This window comes from Glycine soja, chromosome 1, assembly GCF_004193775.1.
Source record: "Glycine soja cultivar W05 chromosome 1, ASM419377v2, whole genome shotgun sequence".
Classification (NCBI taxonomy): Eukaryota; Viridiplantae; Streptophyta; class Magnoliopsida; order Fabales; family Fabaceae; genus Glycine; species Glycine soja.
Genome location: NC_041002.1, coordinates 54,618,626 through 54,646,121, shown reverse-complemented (window position 1 = coordinate 54,646,121; position 27,496 = coordinate 54,618,626). Strand labels below are relative to the sequence as shown.

Below are 27,496 nucleotides of genomic sequence, written 5' to 3'. Positions count from 1 at the left end.
ATAATATCAAACAGAGAAAAATTACTAGCATTTCATCGATAATAATTTTGGTAGGCTAAACCCCAATAAATCCATATCCTGAATCAACCGTTGCTTCATCGCTCTAAGCGCTTATTTTTCTTCCCTTGCACATGATAGACAATTAATTTAATTTTCTGTCAATTTATTTTTAATGTTTTGTCTCACAAATATCTAAATCAATTCATTGATTACTTAAAAATTAAATAGATATAACTTTAAGTACAAACAAAATTTATATTGACTCAACATTCAAACTTTCGTTTTACTTTACTGCTTAGGACAAATTGATATATTATCTAATGAATTAAAATATAATTATGCCTAACTTAAATCATATAAAGATTTTATATATAATCATAACAAGTAAAAACTCATCATATCTCTACTATATGTTATCATATATTATTTCTTTAATTTTAAGAATAAGATACGATTAGATTGCATTTTGAGTCTTTATGTAAGATATGAAAGAATCAAGAGTAGAGACAAAATACATTTTATATTCTCGTTAGACAATTCTAAATCCTAGAAAAACTCCAGACGAGAACATAAAACATATATGTCACGATTAATTCATAGACATTTTTACCGAGAGACAACACAAATATCTGCTAATTTAACATGTACTAATAACCAGCACATTATATTTTGTACTGTAGAATCTAAACTTGTGTTTATCCCCTTGAGGATTACAAGAAAAAAGAATATTACATAATGATGCCAAAATATAAATTTATTGGTATCTTAGTAAACTTTGGTCGCGTGTTAAAGCGTTTTCTTTCGTGAGTTGATTCGTTCGTGCCGAGTGTAAGCTACCGCGTACCGGCCTAGCTAGCTACTACCATTTAAAAGCTGTTACTTCTGCCTCCTCTGCTTTGTCCTCATTGATTGTTGATGAAAAAGTCCTCTCTCTCTCTCTCTCTCTCTCATAAAACCCCTTCGTTTCGTACTCCGCCTTCCCCCTACCACTTGTTCGAAGTTTCATTCTTTCGTTTTGGCGAAATGGGTCGCAATGCAGCAGCTTTTCTGAGATGGTCGACGACGATGCTCTTGTTGTTATTGGGCATAGTAGGGCTGTGGCATTTACCCTGCACCAAAGCGACGTCGTACAGGAGGAACGCTTAGGCGACGATGATGTACGTCAACAACACACTTCCTTTTTCCTTTTTTTTTCCCTCTTAATTGTTAATATTTAATATTTATATATTTTTGGATTTATTCCTTGGTTTTTACGGCGTAGCGTTTCCTTCGATTAGTAGTATTAGAGTAGTGTAGCTGTTTCCTATGTTTCGGATGAAGCCAGAGCCTTCCTTCGGTAATGTAGTCACATCACAGCTACCGGTATTTGGGAATTAGCCTTCTAATAATTAAACTAGTAAATTATTATTATTATTAGGTTAGATAATTATTTTCATCTCTCTGAAGGTGGAATTTATCTTTTAAAGATGAAAAGCTAAAAAAATATAACAAATTCATTTATCTATTAACTTCTATCAATTATCATTAAAAAAAAGAATCACTGATAAATTTATCATCGCACACAAATTACTATTTATCCTTAGATTAATAATGTCCATTGAGCTAGTGAAGGTTGAATTGAAATTCCATTCCCAGCAAGCAATGCTCGGTCTACTTAAAATCCAATTAATCCTTACTTTAATATTACTATGAATATTTCTCTGTTTATTAACTTAAATGAGGGTTATTTAATTGAGAATTTAATATATATATATATATATATATATATATATATATATATATATATATATATATAGAGTATGTTATCTCATTATAGGTTATCATGTTTTTTTAAAACTATACTGACAGTACTTTTTTATTGGTTCACAGTTTGAATTTTTTTATATCACAATGATTTTATAGTTGATTGAAAGTATAATACAAAATTTTGAAGAATGCTAATAATACATTGTTTTTATACATTCTTTATTATTAATTAGTTTTTTTAAAACTACTATAAAATTAGAAGAGAGGACAATTAAATACTAGTAAGCAAAACTCAAAAAGTTATTATTTTTAATAAATTTGAGTCAATGATAAAAAATATATTTATAAGAGTAGTATGTTGTTAATTAGAGATGATTTAATTTAAATTAAGTTAGCGCGTTAAGTACAAGAGTTGCAAAGGACGGTTTGAACGAATTGTTTATGTACTGCTTCTAGTAGTTTTTGGTGGCACCAAACCAAACAGTTATGTTACTAGCAATCTAGCATTATTGTATGACCACCTGATCTGCTGTGCCTACCATTAAACAACCTATGACTCCACTTTCATTACATCAGGGGACAGGGAAGGCTGGTTGGGCTGTGCTGGGGTTTCGGACGGTCAACCTTCATTTCATAATTCCACTAGAACTAATTTGCCATGCACATACACTTGTTTGTTACTATTGAGTATTCATTTTTAATTTCTTTTCAATACTAGTATTAAATTGTGTAATATTTCTATTTGATAATTAAAAATTAGTGATAACAATTTGCAACTAATTTATTTATTGTTGAGTAATGTTTCATCTTCATCTTATAATATTCTCTCGTTCATCTTCTTAATATTTTATAGAAATATTAAATAAAAAATCAAATTATTTTAATATCTAGAAGATATAAAAAATACAAAATTTCCATAATCAATAAGAATAATAGCAACGAATTGTTATAAGAAAAATTATTTTTTTTACCTGTCAAATGAATAATTAGAGAAGGCATGAATATCCCTTTGCCAAATAGTGAAGTTACTTTCACTTTCACCAACTAGTAAAAGCAATTCTTACATGTTACTGTCACGAATTTCCAGAACTGCCCATAGTTTTTCCATTTTTAATTTTCAAAACTATAGTTCTGTGATGTCCCAGTTTAATGGACGCACACTTTGATGCATCCAATCAGCCAGCCAATTTTATGAGAGTAGGGCTCACACGTTTCCAAGTTTTGTTGTTTGGTCGGTGCCATTATTGAGCATTTATTGAGTCGGGGAAATTAATACCACTGTTTGGTTTTTATGGGTTTTATCAGTGAAGAAGAAGATGGTGCAAAAGTGGTAAGGGTGGAAAACATGGACAACCCCTACAAGCATCAAGATAGTTTTGACAAGAGATTCAAATTATCATTGAACAAACTCTATGCATGGAGCTTAGTGGACTATGACAGGATTGTCATGCTGGATGCTGACAATCTCTTCCTTCAAAACACAGATGAGTTATTTCAATGTGGACAATTCTGTGCGGTCTTTATCAATCCTTGCGTCTTCCATACTGGCCTCTCCGTCTAGCAGGTAACAATATTTACCTATATATACTAGTATATAATGTTTTAAATGCAATGTAACTAACTCCATACACACTTCATTATATGCACTATTGTATATACACTCCATACCTTTTTACAGTATGATTTTTAATTGATAGATAATGTAAAAGAAATTTATATTGATAATACATAGGAATTAAATTCTTTGACCATCATAATTGACCTGTGTAACATGGATTCTAATATTTGATACTGGCAGCCGTCAATGGTCGTGTTCAAGGACATGGTTCATGAATTACAGAATGGGAGAGAAAATCCAGATGGTGCATTCCAGGGTTTTATAGCTAGCTGTTGCTTGATAAGCCAATGTTTCATCCACCTGCAAATGGCACCAAGCTTGATGGAACATATAGGCTTCCTTTAGGTTATCAAATGGATGCTTCTTACTACTGTAAGTTCTTTGAATATATATATATATATATATATATATATAATAAACTTTTGAATGGTGAAATCTAAGTTTGTACTAATATCCTTCTTGACTACAGATCTTAAACTTCGCTGGAGCGTACCCTGTGGACCAAATAGCGTGATCACATTCCCAGGGGCACCATGGTTGAAGCCATGGTATTGGTGGTCATGGCCTTTTCTGCCATTAGGCCTCCAGTGGCACGAACAACGCCGTCAAACTTTAGGGTAAGTTCAAAGGGGGTTAATCAGTTTTGGTGTTCTCTAATTTTATTAAGAGTTTCTAACAACAAACCATTAAGGGGGTCAATACCTGAAAAACAGGATTTCAGAAAATATCTTAAAGTGATAGATTACCTATGCAACATTATGTGCATTTTTTTAATCATTTTTTTATTGCATTATGAAAGCTGTTGTAAAATTGATCTATCATTGGTGCAGGTATGGTGCTGAGATGGCTGTGATACTTGTCCAATCTGCAATATATCTGGGAGTAATAGCAATGACGCGTTTGGCAAGGCCAAGCTTCTCAAAGCTATGTTATAGGCGCTCTGATAAGAGCATCAACCTTGTGCATAACAGCCTCAAATTAGTAGCTTTGTGGTGCATCCTTGCTGCTTACGTAACACCATTCTTTACCATTCCTCACACGGTTCACCCTCTTCTGGGTTGGATCCTGTATTTGCTTGGTACCTTTGCACTTTGCTCAATTGCAATCAATGTCTTTATGCTACCAATGTTACCAGTTTTGGTACCATGGCTTGGAATTATTGGGGCACTTATGGTCATGGCATTTCCTTGGTATCCTGATGGGGTAGTGAGAGCTCTGTTTGTCTTTGCTTATGCCTTCTGTTCTGCACCATTTTTGTGGGCCTCTATGTTGAGGATAGTTCAAAGTCTTCAGTTATCTCTAGAAAGGGAAGCTTTTCTGCCAGCAAGATTGGGAGAATCTTCGCCAAATTCATGGTTTAACAAGTTATATTGAGTTGTCCGTATGGGCACAATACAAGGCTGGGACAGAGAGGGACCTTCGTGGCAAACTCAGCAACAAATAGAAGGGAGCATGATACCTTAAATACCAAACATGCCAGTAAGGCTTCACAATGAATCCAATCAACTCAAAATTAGTTTAAGAATTGACAGGTTAATTTATTTAAGTTGGTTCAGGAATTAAATGAATTGAATTTCTGTAAAAAATCCAGCTCAGTAAACAAATGGGCTGATCTTGAATCATGTATAGTTAGATTGATTTGATTGATATATGAATGTGTTATATGAAAAAAAATAATTTTTTATTCATATAAAATACTAAAAACTAAATAATGTGTAGTTTTTACTTATGTTGGATTTATATTATTATTTTTTAAATTTAACTCGTGATTATTAATATGCTATTATATTATAAAATTTAATTAATTTTTAATTTGAAATAAATAAAAAATGTAAAATCTTAAATGATAATGTTTTAGTTTTAAGAAATTTAAATTATATTAGTATCTTGAGGGCAACTTAGAGTGTCTTAAAACTAGTGGCATGGACTGTTCGAAACTGATTGCAAAGGAATAAGCTCAACAGGGGATAACTTGGAGTTGTCACACTTAACCCTTAAGTGTAGGAGTTTATTAGCCCTTAGTAAATCATATACAGTTGCATTTTTTCAAGAGATAAGTTAATGGTGTAGCCCATAAGCCTGTTAGGAAAGCATCATCCTTACCTAGCTTCTGTATTTGTTAGCATGTGATGTCTTGTATTGACTTTTTGGTGATGAATGAAATGAGTTAAATGTGTGTTAGTAATATATATATATATATATATATATATATATATATATATATATATATATATATATATATTAGATAAATACTCACTAATTTAAATATAATTATTATGCCTACATAACACCAAGTGCAATGAAAACATATACCAATTGCTTTTGTACCGACTGGGGAAGTGGTTGATTATTCTTCTAATTGATCCTCCTTCTCCTTTTTTTGCATAAGATGAAAGAAAATAAGAAGGGAAAATAATTTAAATTTTTTTTATTTTTATTTCAAAGAATTTTCTCCCCTCTCAACTTTCTCTTTGATCAAATAATAGGAAAATAAATAAATTTTAAATATTTTCCCGTCCTTCCTATTATAATTTTATTGACCGTCCAAAAAAGATATCAATACACTTCCGAGCAAGCTCAATCAGCAGCTATGGATGGTGAGAAAACGAGTATGGTGTTGAAAAATAAAATGCAAAAATCCCTCAACATAGTTTCATCCCTCTATGCTAAGAGGGATTCAATTTTCCTAAAATTTTGTTTGCTGAAGGCCTAACTTTGGGACCCCACCTTTACCTTACTAAAGCTCCTCCAACAACAACACAATTATGCGACATATGTATTATAATATAATATGTGAAGTGTTTTTTTATGTATTTCCCCCTAAAACCATTATATTTTCCATTGCAAATAGAATCGAATAACTATGCATGTTTAAAACTCTTTGGAGTAAATTGATAAGTATTGGGCATGGAATAAAAATTTGCTCAGCAATATATCGAAAGATCATTCAACAAATATATAACCCACGATCTTATAAAAAAAATACATATTTTCTATAAAAAAAAAGTTAGAAGTGTTTTTAAAGTCAACCTTAATATTAACTGTGAATTTGGCTAAACTTAAGAATCATCCTCGAACACTCGTAACATTCAATCTGATTTCTGATATGTTTTTAGATATTTTTATATTTTCAGTGATCATTTCGCTGGAAGTAATGTTAAATTCTCTTATTATATTCTCCTACAAATTTTCCTATTACCTTTTATAGTAAGTATTGAATGAAAAATACAAATGTTTATTGTCTTGGAAGTATAAAAAATAGTAGAATAATTTGTAGGAAGATATAGTCGAAGAATTAATAATTATTCTTTCCCTAGCCTTTTATTGTAGTTGTAATCTTCGAGCTCTTCCTCCACAAGGAGCAAAATTGGTACATAATAACCTATAAATCCTTTACCTCTCATGTTCGTGATGGCCAGAGGAGATCCAAGGACGAGAGTTTTTCTCTCTGTTTGTGATGTTGCCAAAACCTATGTAGAGGAAGGTATAGAGTTATACTTAATCTACAGACTATTTGTCCATCTTTGTCCAATCAGAAAAAAAGAAGTTGAACGAAAAGGGGACATTTTTGCCATATCTGTGAAAAAAGAATTGAATCTCAATATTTGAAAAAAATATAGGAGAAGCTCTTTCATAATTGGTCTATCAAAACTTCTCATCAAAATAACTACTCACTTATCCACTCAAAATGTTCATTTTGTTAATTATGTAAATGCTTTATCATTTTAATACTTGACAAATTATTTTTAGTTTCTATTAAAAAATAGATAAATAGTATTTGGTAGACTTCCTATTAAACTGTGAGAAGAGTAATATTATTTTTATAATATTTTTTTAAAATAAAAGAGTGAGATAAGGAGGGAAAATATAAAATTGTATTAGATAAGTAAAATAATTTAAGAAATAAGTAAATATTAAATGCATTTACAGTAAAAGAATTTTTATAATAAGACTACTACTTACAAATTATACTTATCATGATTTTTAATTGGTTAATAATATTATTTTTTACATTTTTTGTGCAGATTAAAATCTTAAAAAATATATAAATGTTTAAAACTTATTATAAAAATTTGTTACATAAAATATTGAAATAATTAACATTCCTGGTATAGAAGTAACAATGCCTTATGTGATGACAAATGCAGACCACTTGTCTATGCAGAGGTCCCAACGATAACAGAGCACTAGTGTGTGGCTAGCAGTTGCAGAAGTTAAAAAGAACCACGACAACACCACCGTGAAACTCCAATCACCATTGATTTTTCTATTTTTCCGCCATAATCATTATGAATGATTTTTTTGCAAGTTTGGGAAAATATTGTCTCATCTTATTGATGACGTAAATTGAAAGAGAGAAGACGACGGGGTTCGGGCCCCAACGTTCAAAAATATTGTGGGCTCGCAAACGAAGGGTGGGGCCCACTTGTCTGGGACTGCAAAGGTAAAAACGTTGGCGTTGGATAGGCCAAAATGCAAAAAAAAAAAAACATTGTTTTATCCATACGCGGACCATCATGGGTCATGGTTACATTACATATTACCCCCACCCAAATGACCGTTTGAAACACGACGTAGATGCTATCCATGGTGGTGAATCAGTGGACATGGCCAGCAAAGATAACACTATCTATTAAGAAAATTGGTAGTTGAAAGGGACGACTGAATCTTAAGAATGGACCCCATTATATCGAGCATAATAAAATATTCGAAACATTCACCATCTTATTAGGAGATTGTCAATTGTGGTTCTCGCATTTGATAGATAGATATATCTATGTACATTATTCTAGTTTACAATTGGCCCGTGAGTAATCCTTGTTAGAAAAAATTGGCCCGTGAGGGTCCGTAATTAATGAACCGAATAAACAAAATGGAAGCTACAATTGTTGTTGTAATTACCACATGCACTTTAATTTATAGCATCATTAGTACGCATCCCACCTTCTTTGACTTCGAAACGCAATTGAGTAGAGCATGTAAAGATCGAGTAAAGGAATAACAACAGAAAAATGAAAAGTGACTAGCTCACATATATACTAAAAAAAGGGAATGCTAAATTAAATTAAACAGTAGTAACCACTTAAAAAGAAAAATTTTCCTTTTACAAGTGTACGAGAATAATAGTAGTATATACCTCTATCAATACGATGATTGGAGAGAAAAGTAGACGTGATTAACATTAATCATCATCTATAATTATTGGAGTTGAGAGACATGCTAGTACCTAGGTGGTATCTTTCCTAGATATACCAAGCCAAAAGGAAGAGATTTTGTTTGCATTACCGCAATGCCAACCAATCAAATTTCCAAAAGGATATACACGAATAATTTTTAGTCTCCAAAAGCAGTAAAAATGACCGTTGGAAAGACTATCTATTTTTTTCTTGATTAAAAATATAGAAAAAAAACACAACGTTATAACCACTAGACACAAATAGTCTCTTACTATAAAATACTCCACCAAGTGCCTCTCTCTATCTTATCGCTTTTTGGCTAGCACGTTGCACATTCCTCAAATATTTAAGAATTCCCATACAAATAAGCACAGTGTGTCTCCGCTATTTCTTCAACATTTGTTCTCTCCGCGTTCGATGCTATCTAATGACTTCTTCTTCACTCTTGGTGTCACTGCAAGTAGCGCTTGCGGTTTTCGCTTGCATATTCCATGCAGCAACAGTGACATGTAAACCCCACCACCGCGACCGTACCTTAAAAATATTCTCTTCTACGAGCAACTCCTCAAAGAGTAGCCACCATTGGATCGGACCCATTGGTCACCGTAAAATCACCGTTGACATTAACGGCGGTGGCCACTACCGGTCCGTCCAAGACGCCGTCAATGCCGTCCCCGACAACAACCGAAGGAATGTCCTTATTCAAATCAACGCCGGATGCTACAAGTAGATAAATATTTTTCATATAAAGTTCATTAATTACAATTATAGCTTCTTTTTGCATTGCTCGGAAAATGCCGTTAGTTAATTGTTTTTAACGCTTTTTTTTTTTTTGCGCAATAGTAATATATACATGTTGGATAGCTAATACATATTTTATTATTGTTTGTTTGGGATTGACATTGGTGTTTGGTGCAGAGAAAAGGTAGTTGTGCCCGTGACGAAGCCGTACATAACTTTTGAGGGCGCGGGTAAAGAAGTGACGGTGATAGAATGGCATGATCGAGCAAGTGACCCTGGTCCTAGCGGACAGCAATTGCGTACTTACAGAACCGCTTCTGTTACTGTTTTTGCCAGCTATTTTTCTGCCAGGAACATCAGCTTCAAGGTACGTATCATAGTATATTATTTATAGGGTTTTACTAATTAGTACCTTTAGAATTTTATTAAGAAATTAAAAAAATATTTATCATAAAAGTTATAAAAAAAAGTAAATAAGTCGCAGATAATGTATTTTTTTTTTCTTTCAATACATACAACTGGCATGGGTGGTAACTTCGAAGCACGAATGGGAGGGACGAAGCAACTATTATGGCCTGTATATATCTCTATCTATTGTTTCATGACACAGCGAATATACATTTTTTTTAATATTTTTAATAATGTGGTTTACTATTACTAGTATCTTGGGCCATTTAGGTTTTTATATTTTACTTTTTATACTTGAATTCTAATGTAATTATAATCAGAAAAAAAATTCAAATTAATTACAGTAACTAGCATGATTCATTAAAAAGAAGTCAAAAACAAATTGCCTTGGTTAACCCAAAGTTCAAGATATATATACAACTGGGGTCCATACATCAGAGTAAAGTGTTTTAACTTTTTTAACTTTGCGTAGTTATAATCAATATATATTATACGTAAAGCCAACATTTTTATGATTTAATTTTATACTATGCGTATTTCTCTTGGTTTTCTTAATTTTGTCTTTCTTCTACCTACGTCTCTATTTCCTACACATTTAATTTAACTTTTTGGAAAGTATAGCTTTAAAATGCATAAAGCATCTCAAATGAGGGAATGGGTTTATATTAAATTACAATTAATACTACTGACTGGACATGCAGAACACAGCACCTGCACCAATGCCGGGGATGCAGGGATGGCAAGCGGTGGCGTTTCGCATATCCGGCGACAAAGCATACTTCTCCGGATGCGGTTTCTACGGTGCACAAGACACCCTTTGCGACGATGCAGGCAGACATTACTTCAAGGAATGCTACATTGAAGGATCCATCGATTTCATTTTTGGCAATGGCAGGTCCATGTACAAGGTACGTAAACCTAGCTACATAGAAAATTGATAAAGATAAAGTAATGTATGTAGTAATGAAAAGGACACAGAAAGAAACATAAAGTAAGTGATTTTTAATGGTATTATTGAGTATTGACACAGGATAAGAAGTTTTTCTGTTGTAAAATGTGTTTGCATTGAGGAACAAAATTTGAACATTTTAATTTTTCAAATACTTAATCAACATTTTTTTTCTCTCTCTCTTTTCATTTATCGTTATTTATCATACCTAAACTTTTTTTTTTCTCTTTCATCTGTTCAAATAGCCCACTTTGGATGCCCAAAAATATTTATGTATATATTTTTATATTGGTGCCTGGTTTGGATCAGGGTATTAGTGTTGCCAGAAAAAGGAAAACATATTTAACTTTTGTGTGCCTGGTTTGCGTGACTCCATCTCCAATCCTACCACTATTGCAGAATGTAGTATTAAAAAAGTGTTTTGGTTTGGTTTGGTGCAGGATTGCGAGCTGCACTCAATAGCAACGAGGTTCGGTTCCATAGCGGCCCACGATAGGAAACAGCCAGAAGAGAAGACAGGGTTCGCATTCGTACGATGCAAGGTGACAGGAACGGGTCCGCTATATGTGGGACGAGCAATGGGACAGTATTCGAGAATTGTCTACTCCTACACATATTTCGATGATATTGTTGCACATGGCGGTTGGGATGATTGGGACCATGCCCACAATAAGAACAAGTAACCAACCTCTATCCAATTCAACGTTGAGACAGATAAACCATTCATTCCTTTCCTCTCAATTAGTTATATCTTGTTGGTGCACTAGTTATATTTCATGTGAGTAAAGTAATAGGATCACACATTAATATAGACTTAAATTAAAAAAATAAAACAAAGTATAGGTTTTTGCTTCCTGCATTTCTATTATTGTTTCCTACACTTTTTATTGTATTATAAAAAGTCCATTCCAAAATATAAATATTAGTTTGACTAAAGATGGAATATGCATGGGCTTTGGGGCAACTATTAGTTTGAAAAGGGAGTTTCACACCTCCTCACATTTTTTTCTAAACACACTCCTTTCTTTTGCTTACCTAATTAGTTTTCCGAATACTGGAAGAGGTGTATTAAAAAAACGAAGGGGAAACATGTTGGGAGTGGTTTGAAAATTTGTTCATCTCCCTGTAGGATTCTCAATCTCTTTCGACTTGTTTACATATATTGTACATGACATGAGGATTGAGAAAAGTGCACACACAATTGCATCGTAATGCATGCAATCATAGCCTCTAGGAAATACTATAAGTCAAACCAAACAACCAATAAACAATAGTCCCAAAAAAACGCAATCATGAAAGGGCACTGTTGAATGTTCTCGTTTTGGGAACAATAGATGCAACATTGTCAATTAATTGCGGCGTGAAAATCTGTGGAATCTTTAATTCAAGTGATGTTTTAGTTCCAATTTATTAGGAAAAATCTTTTAAAATGGAGAAATTCTTAGTAGAATTTTAAAAACGGTATAAGCAAATTTTACTAATTCAAAAAATAAACCAAATCTTGATAGACTTTCTCGTCGGTTTTAAATATGAGAACAGAAGGAAAATCCCAAAAAAGAACGTGAAGGAATTTGTCATGCTCGCTTTTCTTCTTACATACATTTGTAGCGAATCTAAATTCCCTGAAATTGAACATTGATCATTATATATGATTGCTTTGGTGAAGATATGTTATACAGTGGTGTTTTTGTGATCATTTAGGACTGTGTTCTTCGGAGTGTACAAGTGTTGGGGACCAGGAGCAGAGGCTGTACGTGGGGTCTCATGGGCCCGAGACTTAGATTTCGAAGCTGCCCATCCATTTATCAGGAAGAGTTTCGTCAATGGGAGACACTGGATCGCGCCATCAGATGCTTAATTAGTCATAACGTCTTTGTTAACTCACTCACCCTTCACAAGTGAACAAAACAATTTACATTCAAATTACAAAACCGTTGTTGCATCCTTCATTCATTCATTTGTTTTTGTCAATATAGGAATTTTTTTATCCATCCTTGTAGAATGGCCGGAACACTTTCCAAGATTTTTTTTATTGAATATTCTTCCATCACCTCCAAATGCATAAATCCATCATTTTTTAATTTAATATCATATGGATATGAAGTAATGTTACATCGTTATCATGTATTATCTGAAGTGTCCATGACATTATGATGTACAAACTTTGACATAAACACTTCAACGCGTCTAAAATATAGAATACAGATACACCTCATACACACAAATAAAGAGATTCTAATTAAATAAAATATGAAGAAATATATGACAAAATATCTAAATTAATGATATATTCATCATTTTAAACCAAATTTTAATGCTTTTTCAAAATGTATTTAGTTAAGTAAAAGTGACATTTAAGTCAATATAAAATAATTTTTAAATCAAATACATAATAAAAAAATATCAAACAAGTGTAAATATGTCCAACAAGAACTTTCAGACACTAATAAAAAAATGTCAAACAAATATTGTGTCGAAAATGTGTGCAACAAAAACATGACTGACACTTTGATAGTTCATAAGACCCCTATCCTTCATAGCTTCTTCACTTGAAAAAAAAAAAAAAAAGCCGCCGAGAGCATTTTTTACATATCAGACTGCCATTTTAATTGCATGGACAAAATATTACATATATATTTTTAGGGAATGCGCCTAATGTTGGTGACAAAGCACAAATTAGAATATCAAATTGTTAAGTAAAGCGAAGGATTTGAGTAACACTTCCTATATAAATTCAGTAATTATAGTAGAAAATGTAGAAAATTTCACCAATTGTAGAGATTGGAATAACTGTTGATATTATAAGGTGAATTAGGATAAGATATTTGATGTTATCTATTTGCACTTTTGTTTCTATTGGTTTAAGTGGGGGGAACCCTTTTAGTATCTTGCTTGATAAGGTTTCGGATAAATCGAATATACTTGAACTTATTTTTCATCTATAACTAAAATCATTTAGACTTTATTTAAATACATAATATTAATAGAGTACATATTTCTAAACTTGCTCAACCTTGACCAAGAACTTTTTTTAAATAAATTTGGTCAACAACTTTCTAACCAATACCAGCAATTTTCCTATAAAAAAAAAAACTCAATACAAGCAAATAGGCATTTCATTTTATTAACTTATTATCAAGGAAAAATAATATATGCGAGTATTGATGTTTTTTCGACAATAATATGTGCAAGGAACTGCACTCCTCTGAAGGTTGAATATAAAATTATATTTACATGCCGTAAAATAAAAACAATGACTATATTATTACAACAAAGAGAGAATATAAATGATAATATAATAAAATTTAAATTTATGATTCAAGAATTGAGATAAATTTAGAGTTGTTTTACTAAAATGAAATGGAAATAAAATGGATGTGAATAAAGAATGGATAAAGCGTGGATAGGATCTACAGTTCAACTATTGTATGAGCCCATAATGTTGTTACTTTAGCAAATACTGCACCATTCTAGTATAGAGGACCTACCATCCTCTAAAACCAAGTTGAGAAATATTGCCGGCACATTTTATCACTTTCTTCCCATCAAATATTTCTGATGAATGAAATTTACATAGATCTACCAAGTGAATCTAATTCCCCCTTCAGTGAGAAATCCGTTCCCAAACCAGCAAAACTCAAATAAATCTCAACCAACAGGAGATCCAGTGTTGGAATAAATGTCAGGTAGAATGTTATGTGCACTACGCTAAGTCTCTTGATTGGTAAAATCATGTAGCTAAGATAACATTGCCCTGTCTACACAAAGGCTTTCTTTGAAGAGAGCATCAATAGGATAGATAGATTGTTAAAACCAACACAGAAATACCAAATCCTTTCCCAGTTGAAAGGAGCAATGAACTTAGATAGTTAGATATTGTATGCAAAATTTCAAGTTTGATATAAAGCTAACAAAAACCGTTCACAGAACACAATCAAAACATACAAATTAAAAATAAAAAAAAAACAACAAAGATAAATCAAATAGAGTAGCAACATATTCCTCAAGCCTCGGCCTCACTTCTCAGACGAGTTGGGTCCCCTCTTCTTGCCGAATCCCACCACTACAACAACACAAACCAAAACCCCTCATCAAAGACCGCACAATTATCTAATTTTTCAAACATAATACAATTATTCAATCGAAGCCAAAATTAGGGTTTAGAGGAATACCGGCGGTGACGAATCGGCGATTGTACTGCATCCTCTTGTGGGCGCGGCCACGTGGCTTCTTCTTCTTATCCTGCTTGGCCACCTTCGGGGTTTGCCCTCTAACCTTACCAGCACGTGCAAGTGATCCATGAACCTTACCTGCAAATTGCGTTCTATATGTTGTTATTCGTCGTGCGCAAGAAAGGGAAACACTACCATACCTAATTTTCAATCAACTTACCCATGATTACTGCGACGATGAATTTCTCTCTTTTCGCTTCGATCACTTGCTGCGGCTGCACGTACAGAACGAGATCGCGAATGAGTTTTTGCTATTAGTATTGCTAGGGTTTTACGGTAAGGGTTGCGGGCTTAGATATATCCAAAGTAAATGGGCGGGCCTTATTGGTCCAACTCATGACTAGAACCGGTAACTTGAGAGGAAGAAAAAAATAAGGGAGGAAGCTAAAATTATTTCTCACTTAATTTTTACTTCCCTCTCCATGTTAAGACCATTTTTAGAGGTGCAAAAAAAATTATATTAATGGAACTAAATTATTTTTAATTTAATAACTTCATTTGATATTTTAAAAATATAATAATAAATTTGTTTAGGAATCAAAGATATGTACACTATTTAGTAGTTAAGGCATTAAGCCCATGTTTGTTAAAAAGAATTCATTTTTATGTTGTAATCTTTTCTTTCTAAATTTCATTTTATGTTTTTATTTTAATTATTGACCTGTGATTTTCATTATTTTTTTTTTACGATTTTAGTCCCAATTTTTTTTTAAAATGTAATTTTAATTGAATTCTCAATTTTGGATACGATTTATTTATTTTATTTTGATCTAATTAAACTCTAAACCTATCATATTCGTGTTGGTTATCATAAAAAGAATAATTTAATTAACTTGAGTCTATGAGAAATGAGGATTAGACCAAAATTATGAATTTTCTAAAATCTGAGAATTAAAATTGCAGAATAAATAACTAAAATCTTCAATAATAAAAAGGGATTAAAATTATAATTTAACCTAATTTTTTATATCATTAAATTTTAATAAATTAACGAATAAGATAGTGTAAGGCTGCAATGCCATCTCTGATTATTGACGTGAGTGTGAAGTGTAGAACTGGTTCTTAGGGATGAGTGTGAAGTGTAGAACTGGTTCTTAGGGAGGAATTGGATACTTGTATAAGAATTGAGTCTTAACATTAAAAAATATTTTACTTGTATTTTTTTATGAGTATTTATCATTAGAGAGAGCTAACGTGCCTGTCAAGCGTACAACTAGTTATTATAAGAAAATTGGGTTTTTATAAAATTAAAAAATTGTTTTATTTTTCATAACTAATAAAAAAATATTAAGTGGGTTTCACTGTGACACCATCTTAATTTCTCAAAGATTCTTACATTATATTGAAAATTTGAGTTTTTAAATCTTATATGGCAAAGTGATAAAAAATAATGATGTGAGGCCCGGCAGTATTTAAGGACTAAAAACCAATTTTTTAAAATGATAAAGAACTAAAATGGTTTTTTTTTTTTAATTTGCAGAAGCAAAAATGAATTTATCCCAAATTTTAGAAACTAAAAAAAATTAATCCCGTACAAATTATTTAACATATAATCCCTTGTAATAAACAGCCGGAGTAAATTAAATTAATTAAAAAAAATTTAGACAATATTTGTCAAATGTTTTTTATACTGTTTTTCGATCAGAACTAAAATCCTACCTTAATAATATGCAGAATAAAAAATTGCATTAAACGTATTATAGATTAGCAAAAAAAATTACTGATCGAAAAAGAATACTAAAAACACGTAAGAAACTGCATCTAAATTTTATCCATTATGTACCATTGTAGACTTAATGCTATTCAAAATACATTTGCAAAATAATCGCTGGCGAGCAAATTCACCTCGCCTCATCCCTTTTGCCCCATCATCTCATCATATACAATCCAATTGAGGCCGAAGAGCATGATTCAGAAAATTTAATATCATTAATAACTATTAACTGAAACAAAAACAGAAGGAACAAAATTATATTTCACAATTGCATACACTATGCTTTTGTCCTTGATCCGTTGAGGTCATCTATCCTCGTGGGGCGTATTCGTGTTTAATAAAATGAACAAATGAGTTGTACTACTCAGCTAAGCAGGTGGTCTTGTCCTTTGTTGTACCACACCAGTTCCATAATCCGGAGATGGTGTCCACTGTCAACTCCCTTGGCATTAAAGGAGAAAAAAAATACATCAATAGGTTGGGTGGGAGTTGGGGACTTTAAAAAATACTGAAAAGAGGATGGAAAGAAGGGAGGAGGGGGATAGATGTCTGTTGTTATTCTCTGATCTGTTTGTGAGAACTCCATCTGATGTGTACCACTGTTCCGTACATCCAAAGAAATGCTGCAGAAGCAGGGACGTCCCAACTATTCTGAAGATCAAAAACAAAATTTGATATTTACAGCTTGAGCATCTGCTCAAAGTTCAACCTCTTGAAGATCTTCTCCAAAACTGCTACTTTTCACATGTGTACGCATTAAAGATTCATCAGGCAAAAATCTAGACGGGGGCATGCCCAAAGATTCCCCTAAAGGTTTAATATTGCCCATTTTTCGAGGGGTAAATGAATCATTAAAACTCCCACTCCATGAAGCTGTTCGGCGTGAATGAGGTAAATGAGAGTTATTTCCATCTGTTGCTCCCTGGTTTGAGATGTTACCCAAACTTGGAAACCTTTGTATGGTCGTTGATGATTTAGGGGATTGGTATGAACACTCATTTGTGGCAAACGTTGAAGGATCTTCATTTGTTGCACTATCTTCTTGCTTGCTTTCTGCTATAGCCTCCATTGTCTGCTCATTTGATGGTGCGGGAGTAGGAACGAAAAACTTCGCATTGGCAGCAACAGCTGGTTTCACAGATGGAACAGAAGGGAACTGAAACAAGTTTGCAGAGGTTCCACCACCTTGGTTAAAGGTGTCAACATACCTGTATAGTCCATTAAACATTTTCATCAATATTATGCCTTTCAAATTTTGTTTATGACTGAGACTAATGAATAAGAAAATTTTCCTTGTTTCTGGAAACTGAGCTAGCTGCATAGAATATCCAGAACCCACAGGTTCTTCCTCATTTCTTTTCTTTTCAATGTAGTATTTTTAAGATAAATTTAGTTAGGCCTACAAAACAATCAACCATATGGCAGCTCATCCAAACAAAAGAAAAGATATATTACATTTTAAGATTCAACTACTATGCTAGCTTGGCCTTTTTCTAGGTGCTACAATTCTTACAGTTCTTTAAAGGTCTTCAATTTCAAACTTTATAATCTAATAGGGAAACCAATGGGAGGTCCACTTTACAATGGTTAACAGCTAACAAGTATGCCTAAAAAAAAAGTTGACCCCTACGTGCGATTATAACAAATAATCTTTAGACAAAAGAAAAGGAATAAGCTGTTACCTTGATCGAACACCCAAACGACCCCGGGCTGAGAATTGATTTGCGCTGGGTGGTATTGGTGGCATCCCTGGACTAAGTTCAGGGCTAGAAGTTCTTATGTTAGAGCCCTCAATAGGAGGTGAACTTTCAGTCTTCAATGCAGATCTCAAGTTGTATTCAGCTGAACCATTCTGGAAAGCAGCAGTTGTTGGAGGCGGTGGCAGAGCAGCAGCTTCTTCAGCTGGAAGTTCAGCACCTTCTTCCACCCATCTCTTCAGCTTCTCATCATAATAGAACTTGTTTTTCTCACCCAATTTAGCCTACATATAGAGTAGAATAAATAACCATTTGACCATGCACAGTCAGAAGCACTGTTGTGAATAAAAAGAAAATAAAACAATTAATTATACCTGTCTACCAGAGCGAGGCTTCAAGACTAGTCCTACCGTCTTTTGCAAAAGTTGTGAGCCAAAACCAAAGCGGGAAAAGCGAGATGTACCTCCTGATGCCTGTGCTTTTCCTTGTGCATCAGGTGACATCGTTTCCTGTGATACATAACACAACTTTTCCATCAAAACTTTCAAGTAACCAAAGACATGCAGAGCAACGTGAAAATCTTCACAGTACACCTTTCATAGTACTCACACACCTGTCTTGGGGTTCTACCAAAATCTGGCTCAGAAACACTTCTATTAGGCTTTGCCATTCTATTATTGTCAGCTGTCCACTCACTAATAGGTTCCATTGAAGCAGATGGAACCAAAGACATTGTTGATTGGCTAGAGGATACTCTGGGTGCCATATTTTTGAATTGTTGTTCACTTCCATGAACAGTTCCTTGTGATGACGAAGGAGCAGGCGGTGGTAAACTACCAACAACTCGATGTGCAGTGCTATCAAAAAAGTTGAGCAATTTGCCAACTAATTTTGCAGGAGCTAAATTTGCAGCATATCCACCCTGAACATTAATCAACAAAATGATTATAAATATCAACTATCAAGACTATCAAAATAATGAAGATTTACTAAGGGACAAGGAAGTACCTGTTGGTGAATTCTAATCCTCTCCTCAAGAGATAGTGCTAACTGCTTCCATGACTCTACTTCTGGAGCACGGCCAGTTTTCAAGGATTTCAGTAGTGCTTGGCAGTACCTGAAATCAAATAACAATATAAGAGATCATATAAAAAGTAATATCGCAATTGAAATACGGTTACATGAACTTACTTCAGTGAGTCTGAAACCTTCCCCACTTCAGCTAGCATAAATGCATATATAAGCTTATATGGCTGAAATGGATGCAAAGTAAACTGAGAGTTTCCAACCACCTTTGAATATTCATATAACTCGGTCCTCTGTCCAAATACCAATCAGGTAAGATATGTTTGAGTTATTTAATAAACACATCATGCAACATGCTGAATCATATTGAACATGTTTTTAGAAAGCAACAGATCCTGAGGTGGCACAAGTATAACACACAGAAGAGTTATTTAAAAAGCTTACAAAACAAAAGGATAAGAAAAAAATAAATAAAATCATTTCATTTGAAGACAGACCTAGAAATAAAGAGAGAACTAGAAAAAGGCAAATGCCATCTTTTAAGCATATAGACAAAATAACAAATATAGTATGGAATATGAAACAGCCTAATCTGAGTCCGAGAGAGCTTTTGGCAGATGAACACAGCACAGCATCCACACTATTTTGTGAGAAAAAGGACTCAAGACATGTACATTCAACAGAAAATCCAAATTTTGTGCCAGAAGAAATTTAAGAACTAGAGACTTCAAATTACCTGGATAGCCTCTGGACTAGCATAAGTTCGAGGACATTTCCAGTGATCTGCTCCAATTAGACAGAGTCTTGCGCTATCTGAGTATGACTCAAAGTTTGCTTCAGCAACTAAATAGCAGATGTGTGCGGCAGTAATCTAAAATAAGTGTCTTAAATGAGAAGCAGAATGGAAAAGTACCAAAGTCATTAAAGAAAATAAATAAAAGACAGAATTGTACCTCACTTCTTTCCTTCCACAAGCAATCACCTAGGTGAATAATTACAAGTTCATCATCTTTGGTTCTGTTTGCAGTTATTACAGCCAGATTCTCCTCCCAATCATCAAGCATGCCGTTGGATCCAACCTGGATGGAAAAGCAACAACAAAAGATTGAGCTTCCAAATCAATTAGAAACTGATAACCTTTGAAACTATTGAGGCAATGGAACAATACGTCTTGATTTGATATATTTTGCATGGCTTCTTAGTTTATCCAATTAGGATTACCTGAGGAGACTGCTGAGCCATATTAGAAGCACCAGGATGCCCACTAATTGAGGTATCAGTAGAGAAAACTTCAGCAGGTTGCCCAGCAATTAGAAGGCATAAAGTGCGCAAAGGTGACCCTGCAACCAGCTGGCGAAGTGCCATTTGCTTCACTGTATCAACATAGAACTGCAAGCCAAATATGCAACAAATTCAACCCCCAACAAAGGCCGTATGAAAAAACCAATGTAAGACCTCAAAGGGACTGTCTAGCCCAGGCATGAAATATCAGCAGACAATTAAACAGCCTGAAAAACTGACATCTGACCTGTTCGCCAAGTTGTGAAGCCAGAACAAGTGCAGGTCCCCACAATTGTCCTTCTTGTGCACATTGTAAAGCCTCCTTCTTTTTCCCAGAGACAAGAAGATTTTGAACCTCAGAAGCCATTGCCTATATCAAAATCAAAATCAGCAAAGGGTACAAAACTATCTTAGGATTGGAAGCAGGTCAAGAGTTAAGTACACACCCTCATTTGTCCTTCAGAAGGCAAATTTTGCAAGCAGTGGCTTGGCATCCCATATTGAGGGAACTCTGTGCCACTCGTCTTGGCAGATGCAAAAAGTTTTGCAACTGCTGACTCAGGAGTAGCATTTTCCTGTATCAAATGCAAACCACAAAGTAAGTAAATAACAGAATATGATTGAATCCATAACGAATAGTATTTGTGCAGTAATACGATTCAGAATCACAGACTATTTAGAGTCATGATAAGTGAAGTCAATAGTTGTTTTTAGCCAAAAGAAAAGAGAATACAACACAAAGGTCGTTTGCAAAGCAATTATTAGTTATAATGTCATAAACCACTCCAAACAGAAGTGGTACAGAAGTAGATAAATAAAGGACAAATATCATCTACTTCAACATGGTACAAACATTGCAGCATAACAAACATATAACATATCAAAATATATCATTGATAAAAGTTAACCTAAAATTCAACACTTAAATAATGTTGCAAAATCTTGTGCACAATACAGCTCTAAAGAGGATGTTGATCAACATTGAAAAGTATAGCAAATTCAGTTGACACTGTTTACATAAGGGGGGAAGATTTTGAACAACTATAGATGTAACTTACTTTTAGTATGGTGCCTGTACCAAAAGCAGAACGTAGCTTTCCATAATGTTGGCAACCTATTTTAAGCAAGGAAAGAAGGAGTCTCAACCTTTCACCTTTCTTATAATCCATGTCAGGTGATTCGCAGTGTGTAATCCTCTCATCTAACCATTTGTACAGTTCCTTATTTCCAACACTACCGCCAACCAACGGACCTGGGAATGATTGCTGGCTCAGAGCACGGAAATAATTACTGGTATTATTTCCGATGCTCAAAGAATCCATATTTCCCGTGACAACTTCAATCAAGTTCAACACAGAAATGGAACCTTGTACAGAATCCTTCAGATATAAATGAATATACAATGTTAATCATTTTGATAAATCACTCCTAGGAAAGTAGACAGTAAAAAGGAAACAATACTGAGCAACCTCAACGCCTTTCGGAAACCAGATAAAGCATAAGATCAAAACTAAAATGAGGAATCAAGAATTAACCTGGCATCCATATGATGAGCTCAAAAGATTAGGATCTTTCATTATGATGAGTTTCCCCCCAAATCCAAAAGTTACCAGGGCATGAGAAGGACGCCCAGCTGATGATCTCCCAACCTGAGGGGCATGTGAGTACTGATGCTCACCATGAATTGATTGTGGAGAATAACTAAAGGGTTTTTGATTTTCAGTAAAATCATTTGAAAATACTTTTTGCTCCCCGAACTTTGTGGTTGAATAATTAAACTGTTGAACAGTGTCCCCAGTAGGGCCAAAGCTTTGTGGTTCAAAAGTTCCATTAGCCAAACCAAGATCATGGTTTACTCTATTGTACAATGCAACAGATCCAAAAGAACTAGAAGTATTTTGTTGATCTTTGTTTGCAGAAATACTTGAACCATAAGAATGATTAATTTGTTGGTTGCCACCCGAAGTTATATTATCCCCTCTAGTAGTGACAGACCCAGTTGTGTACATGTCAAAACCCTGCTGATGGTTAGTGCCATACAAACCACTCCAGCTGCCATCTACAGGCTGACTATCAATTCCCTGTATTCCATAATTATCAGTTTGGCTGTATTCGCTATACAAACTATTATCATTGGGCGAGAAAGTATTGGCAGAAGCATGCCCATTTTCAAGTCCAAGACCAGAAGACTGGATGGTTGAATTGTAAGTTTCCAATGAACGCCATTCTTGGGCAATTGTGTCATAATACCAACCAGGATACTGAGGATCAAAAATCATATGCTCTGGATACCCATTATTCCCTTCAGAAACCTGACTCCAGCTAGATACATTTTTAGTTGTGCCGGATTCAGCTAAAGTTCCTGCAACAGATTGAGCAGTTTGCTGCATGTAAGAGATCTCTGTTTTCCCATCAGAAGCAGCACTCAAATCCGCAGCTGTATTGGCTTCAGAGCTTTGCTGAGTAGTGGAAGTTACAATATAGCCATCTATTTGATACCATTGCCCAGTGTTGTGGTCATACTTCCAGCCAGGATAAAGATCCTCCCAATACTGACTACTACTCAGATCTTGTCCATTTGGGTGTTCTTCTGAAGATGCAACATAAGTTTCACCCTCTTGATATTGTACATGATTAGCTGAAGCATTTAACCCATCACCTAGCCTGTTTGTGTGGCTTTCTAAAGATCCATCATAACCTTGACCCTCATGATATTGCACATAATTACTAAAGGCATTTGAGCCATCGTTTTGAACTTCATTACCAGGCTTCACCTCACTACTTAAATTATCATACACATTCCCCAGAAAATCCCCAGACTGATCTCCCAACTCACTGAAAAAGTCAGAATATGATCCAAACCCGCCGCCTCCATTCAAATCAGCATGAAAAGAATTCCAACCCACCTCCTTAACCTCAGAACTACTGACTTTATCGCTCGTGCCTACAGCTGAAGCGGACGTGACTTCTGATCCCACCCCAATCCCATCCTCACCAGGACCCACCTTATTATCAAACCCAACTGAACTAGAGGAGGGCAACAAATTCCCCTCCTGTTCAAGTCCTGCATCGGATTCCACAGTACCAAATTCCCCTTTGACTTCAATACCACTCTCAGCAGCATCAACATCATTGATTCCCAGATTTGCAAATGCTTTAGCCTCATCGGAATCATCCCCTTCATCATGGCCAGACTTTACAGGCTCCATATCATCCTCAACAAGTTTATCAAAGAAATCCTCATCTGTCTGATCCTCCATGTGAAATGGAGGATTCGAAGCCATCGACCAAAAACCCTAAACCTTCACCGATTCCACTCGATTTCACCAAAACACGCTCAATTAACCTCAGGTTTCACCTCTCGCAATTCCCAACCTCAGTCTTAGAGCTAAACCTCGAGATCCAAAACGAAAATTCGCGAAGCTACTGCTCCCTTGAAAGCTAAACATCGAGTACAAGGCGCAATAACCAAAACAGAGAACAAGATCTGGGAATTCTGAAACGCACGCAATCCAATAACCAGAAATCAAGGAAAACGTACCCGGAAATTGCAAAACCCACGACTCAATTCAACAATACAACTCTGCGATCCATGTTCTCAATCTTGCAGACAACCAGATAGAGAACATTAGGAGAGAGGAAAAGCCCTCAGATTTCGCAATTTGCACTCACCACCACCAAGAACACAATACAACTACGTTTTTCAATTTTAGATATTTATTTTTTATTTATGATAAACACTTTATCTATAGTTTTTTAAGATGAAAATTATGGATTAAAAAAGATAGGAGGTTAATAAAAAATTTAAAAATTTCGATCATTAAAAAGTACTACTACTTCTTAAAAGAGTTTAATAATTACCATGTATTCTCAATGCAAAAAATATATATTGTTAACCTATTAATAGTGTTTTAAAAATGAGTCTGACTTTGTAAAACAAATAAAAATAGACTGATTATCAACTCTGCTGAGACATGGGTTGATGGATCATTTTAGTGACTGAGTAGTTGAAAAACATTAACCAATTTAAGTAACATAATAAATATATATATATATATATATATATATATATTAATTATGTGACATAAATTTATTAATTAATCATGGTAAATTAATGTACTAAAATAAATCAAATTCTAAGTCCAATATTGGATATCTCATTTTTCTTATATTTTTATGAAAGGTTTGAGTTAAAAGTAAATAAATATTATTTCAATCGGTACAATCAAATTAGTTAACTCGTTCAACTTTTATTAATTAATGATGGTAAATTAATCTACTAAAATAAATCAAATTCTAAGTCCAACTCTTGGATATCTCATTTTTCTTATATTTTCATAAAAGATTGGATTTAAAAGTAAATAAACATTAGTTTGATTGCTCAATCAAATTAGTTCACTTGTTCAACTATAGAATTGATGAGGTCAAATTGATCCAAATCGTATTAAAGGAATGTTAGTTAAATGAGTAACTTGAACTGGTTAGAGGTATTTATGGGTCAAGTTGGATCGAGTTTGGCTAAATCCTAAACGGGTTGAGTCGAGTTACTTGGGTCTAAATATTTAAAAAGTGTTTTTTTTTTGTTTTTTTAAACAAAAATAGAGCAATAAATTGTTTTTGCTTGCAGTTTAAGTATATAATAACTAAATGCACTTAAAAAAGATTAAATTGTAAAAAATATTTAACTAATAAAATTAATAATTTTAATAATAATACAATATTTTTGTAGATAAAAATAAAGTATGATATTAGCATGTAAAAATATTAACAAAATCAAGATAGAGATAAAAACAACTTAAAAAATTGTGGTTGATTTAAATTAATAATTTAATAAATTATGTGAACTAAAAATTAATAATATATTTTGTATTCAATAATTAATTTATATATAATAAATTAGATTATATGGTATGGATTGGGTCGGGTTAAAAAAAATAAAACTAATTATCCAATCAATTTATGATCAGATTTGATTATATCCGACTCAAATATTTTAGAAATTAAACTTAATATAATTGGATTGGATTCAATTACGGATTGATTTAAACTCATAAATATTCTTAGAATCGATTACACTATTAATTTTTGGTCCAATCAATCATTCTGATTGATTTGAATTGATTTGAATTGATTTTTAAAATTATGATGGTTGGTATGAGTATAACTATGAAGTTAGTTATAAGGATAAAATTAGGTGTGTTGCCTTATGTCCTGTTGGTATTGTTTTGCACTAAAAATATTGAAGTTAGTTTGTTTTGGGTAATGTAAGTTCTATCGCATTTTCACGTGATTTTTAGTGCATTTTGGAGTGTTTTTGCCCCTTTATTCCAACTAAAAAAACATGGAAGTTGGCAGGTTAGTAATAACGGCTATAAGAAAGGGAAAGATCAATTAACTAGTTTGAGATAATGCATGTTTTTTTGTGTAGAACAGTACAAAAAGTATATATGGTATTTTACATAAGTTTTTTTTCTTATTGTAAACTTTTTTTTTAGAAGATCCTTATTGCAAACGTACTATATATAATGGTCTGTAATTGAATCAATCATAGTAGTGCATTTTTTTATAAAAAAAAAGCTAAGGTATTTCCATAGCTAACAACCATCAGATTGAACCCTAGAGGACTAAATATCACTGAAGTAGATTTGAATTCTTTTAATATAGTATTCTCCAAATGCATGGGAATCAACCACTGTAATTATCTACTAATTTCGTTGATAATGTAAAATTACACTAACATGTATTATTTAAAATATATATATATTTTATACAATTTTTATTCTTATTTTACGTCCTTTGTTTTTATCATCCTTTATTTTAGTTTCTTAAATTTTTGTGTGCTTAGTTTTAGTCATTTAAGGGGTTAAACATAAAAAAAAAAATTAGAGACTAAAAATAATTTTTAAAAAAAGTTTAGGACTACAAAAATGATAAATTATTTTCATTTTAATTTATATATATTTAGAAGGATGTATTGTTGATTTATAATTAAAAAGATGGTTCATGTAAGTTCTATCACGTTTCCATGTGATTTTTAGTGAATTTTATGTTTTTACTATTCCCTTACATATATAAAATATTTAAGTCTATTTGTGCTCTCATTATTTCACTTTCCTCCTTTATCATTTAAATACTCTCCTCTCATGAACTCTCCTTAAATGCATCCAATATTTTTTCTTAACTTCTAATATTAATTGAACTGTTTAACAAGTTATAATTGAATATCAAAAATCATTTTTAAATACATATATTTTATCTTCAAAATTAAAATACACTTATAACATAACATGCATTTGAGACATGATCGGCGTTAAATGATTTAACTTAACTTTTTATATTTTTTAATCTATAATTTTAAAAGTCCTTAGTTATAACTCTAATTTAAATATTTTTAAAAAATTATAATAACTAATAATAAAAATATTATTATATAAATTATTTATCATAAATCTAAAATATAATTTATATGTTAAAATATTTATTTATAATTAATTTTTTTATTATAATATAATTTATATGTTTAAAATTAATTATTTATTGTAAAAATTATAAACTTAGGTATGTAAAATAAAAATTTATTTATCATGTGCATTTCACAGTCTAAAATTACAAATAATAACTATTTTGTAATTGACAAATTCTTGATGAATCACCGTTGAAAAACGACGGTGACAAAAAGTGGCATGAAAAATGTGAAATGCTATTTCCGCATACGGTATTCTGTCGTCACCTGTGTCTTCATGGAGTCAGAGGCCTTCTAGAATATTATCCAATATAAATATAACGATCAGAAAATCAAGTTTTGGAAAATCAAACTTATTTAGAAAGATAAATAGATGAATTTCCAAACTAAATGCTTGAAAATTTCTGCAAACAAGCTTCACTTTTGTACATATTGATCTAACAA

At 32.9% G+C, this 27,496-nt stretch overlaps 3 protein-coding genes and 1 pseudogene across 3 annotated transcripts; 2 read left to right on the top strand and 2 right to left on the bottom strand.

Moving 5' to 3' along the window:
- Positions 1 to 800: 800 nt before the first annotated feature.
- Positions 801 to 5,057, top strand: LOC114423762 (annotated as a pseudogene).
- A 3,780-nt stretch (positions 5,058 to 8,837) lies between these two features.
- LOC114423752 (probable pectinesterase 68) lies at positions 8,838 to 12,689 on the top strand. The gene is made up of 5 exons (XM_028390624.1): positions 8,838 to 9,267; positions 9,460 to 9,649; positions 10,392 to 10,598; positions 11,080 to 11,318; positions 12,341 to 12,689. Exons 1-5 carry the CDS (start codon positions 8,969 to 8,971, stop codon positions 12,495 to 12,497), a joined length of 1,092 nt encoding a protein of 363 aa, XP_028246425.1. The 5' UTR covers positions 8,838 to 8,968; the 3' UTR covers positions 12,498 to 12,689.
- Positions 12,690 to 14,464: 1,775 nt separating this feature from the next.
- LOC114423743 (40S ribosomal protein S30) lies at positions 14,465 to 15,187 on the bottom strand. The gene is made up of 3 exons (XM_028390614.1): positions 15,032 to 15,187; positions 14,812 to 14,949; positions 14,465 to 14,702 (listed from the first exon to the last, which is right to left on the bottom strand). Exons 1-3 carry the CDS (start codon positions 15,033 to 15,035, stop codon positions 14,656 to 14,658), a joined length of 189 nt encoding a protein of 62 aa, XP_028246415.1. The 5' UTR covers positions 15,036 to 15,187; the 3' UTR covers positions 14,465 to 14,655.
- Positions 15,188 to 16,627: 1,440 nt separating this feature from the next.
- LOC114423734 (protein transport protein SEC16B homolog) lies at positions 16,628 to 24,290 on the bottom strand. The gene is made up of 13 exons (XM_028390602.1): positions 22,125 to 24,290; positions 21,648 to 21,968; positions 21,036 to 21,164; positions 20,837 to 20,959; positions 20,530 to 20,697; positions 20,262 to 20,387; positions 20,045 to 20,179; positions 19,474 to 19,601; positions 19,291 to 19,399; positions 18,896 to 19,204; positions 18,657 to 18,791; positions 18,268 to 18,566; positions 16,628 to 17,793 (listed from the first exon to the last, which is right to left on the bottom strand). Exons 1-13 carry the CDS (start codon positions 23,871 to 23,873, stop codon positions 17,283 to 17,285), a joined length of 4,242 nt encoding a protein of 1,413 aa, XP_028246403.1. The 5' UTR covers positions 23,874 to 24,290; the 3' UTR covers positions 16,628 to 17,282.
- Positions 24,291 to 27,496: the final 3,206 nt, after the last annotated feature.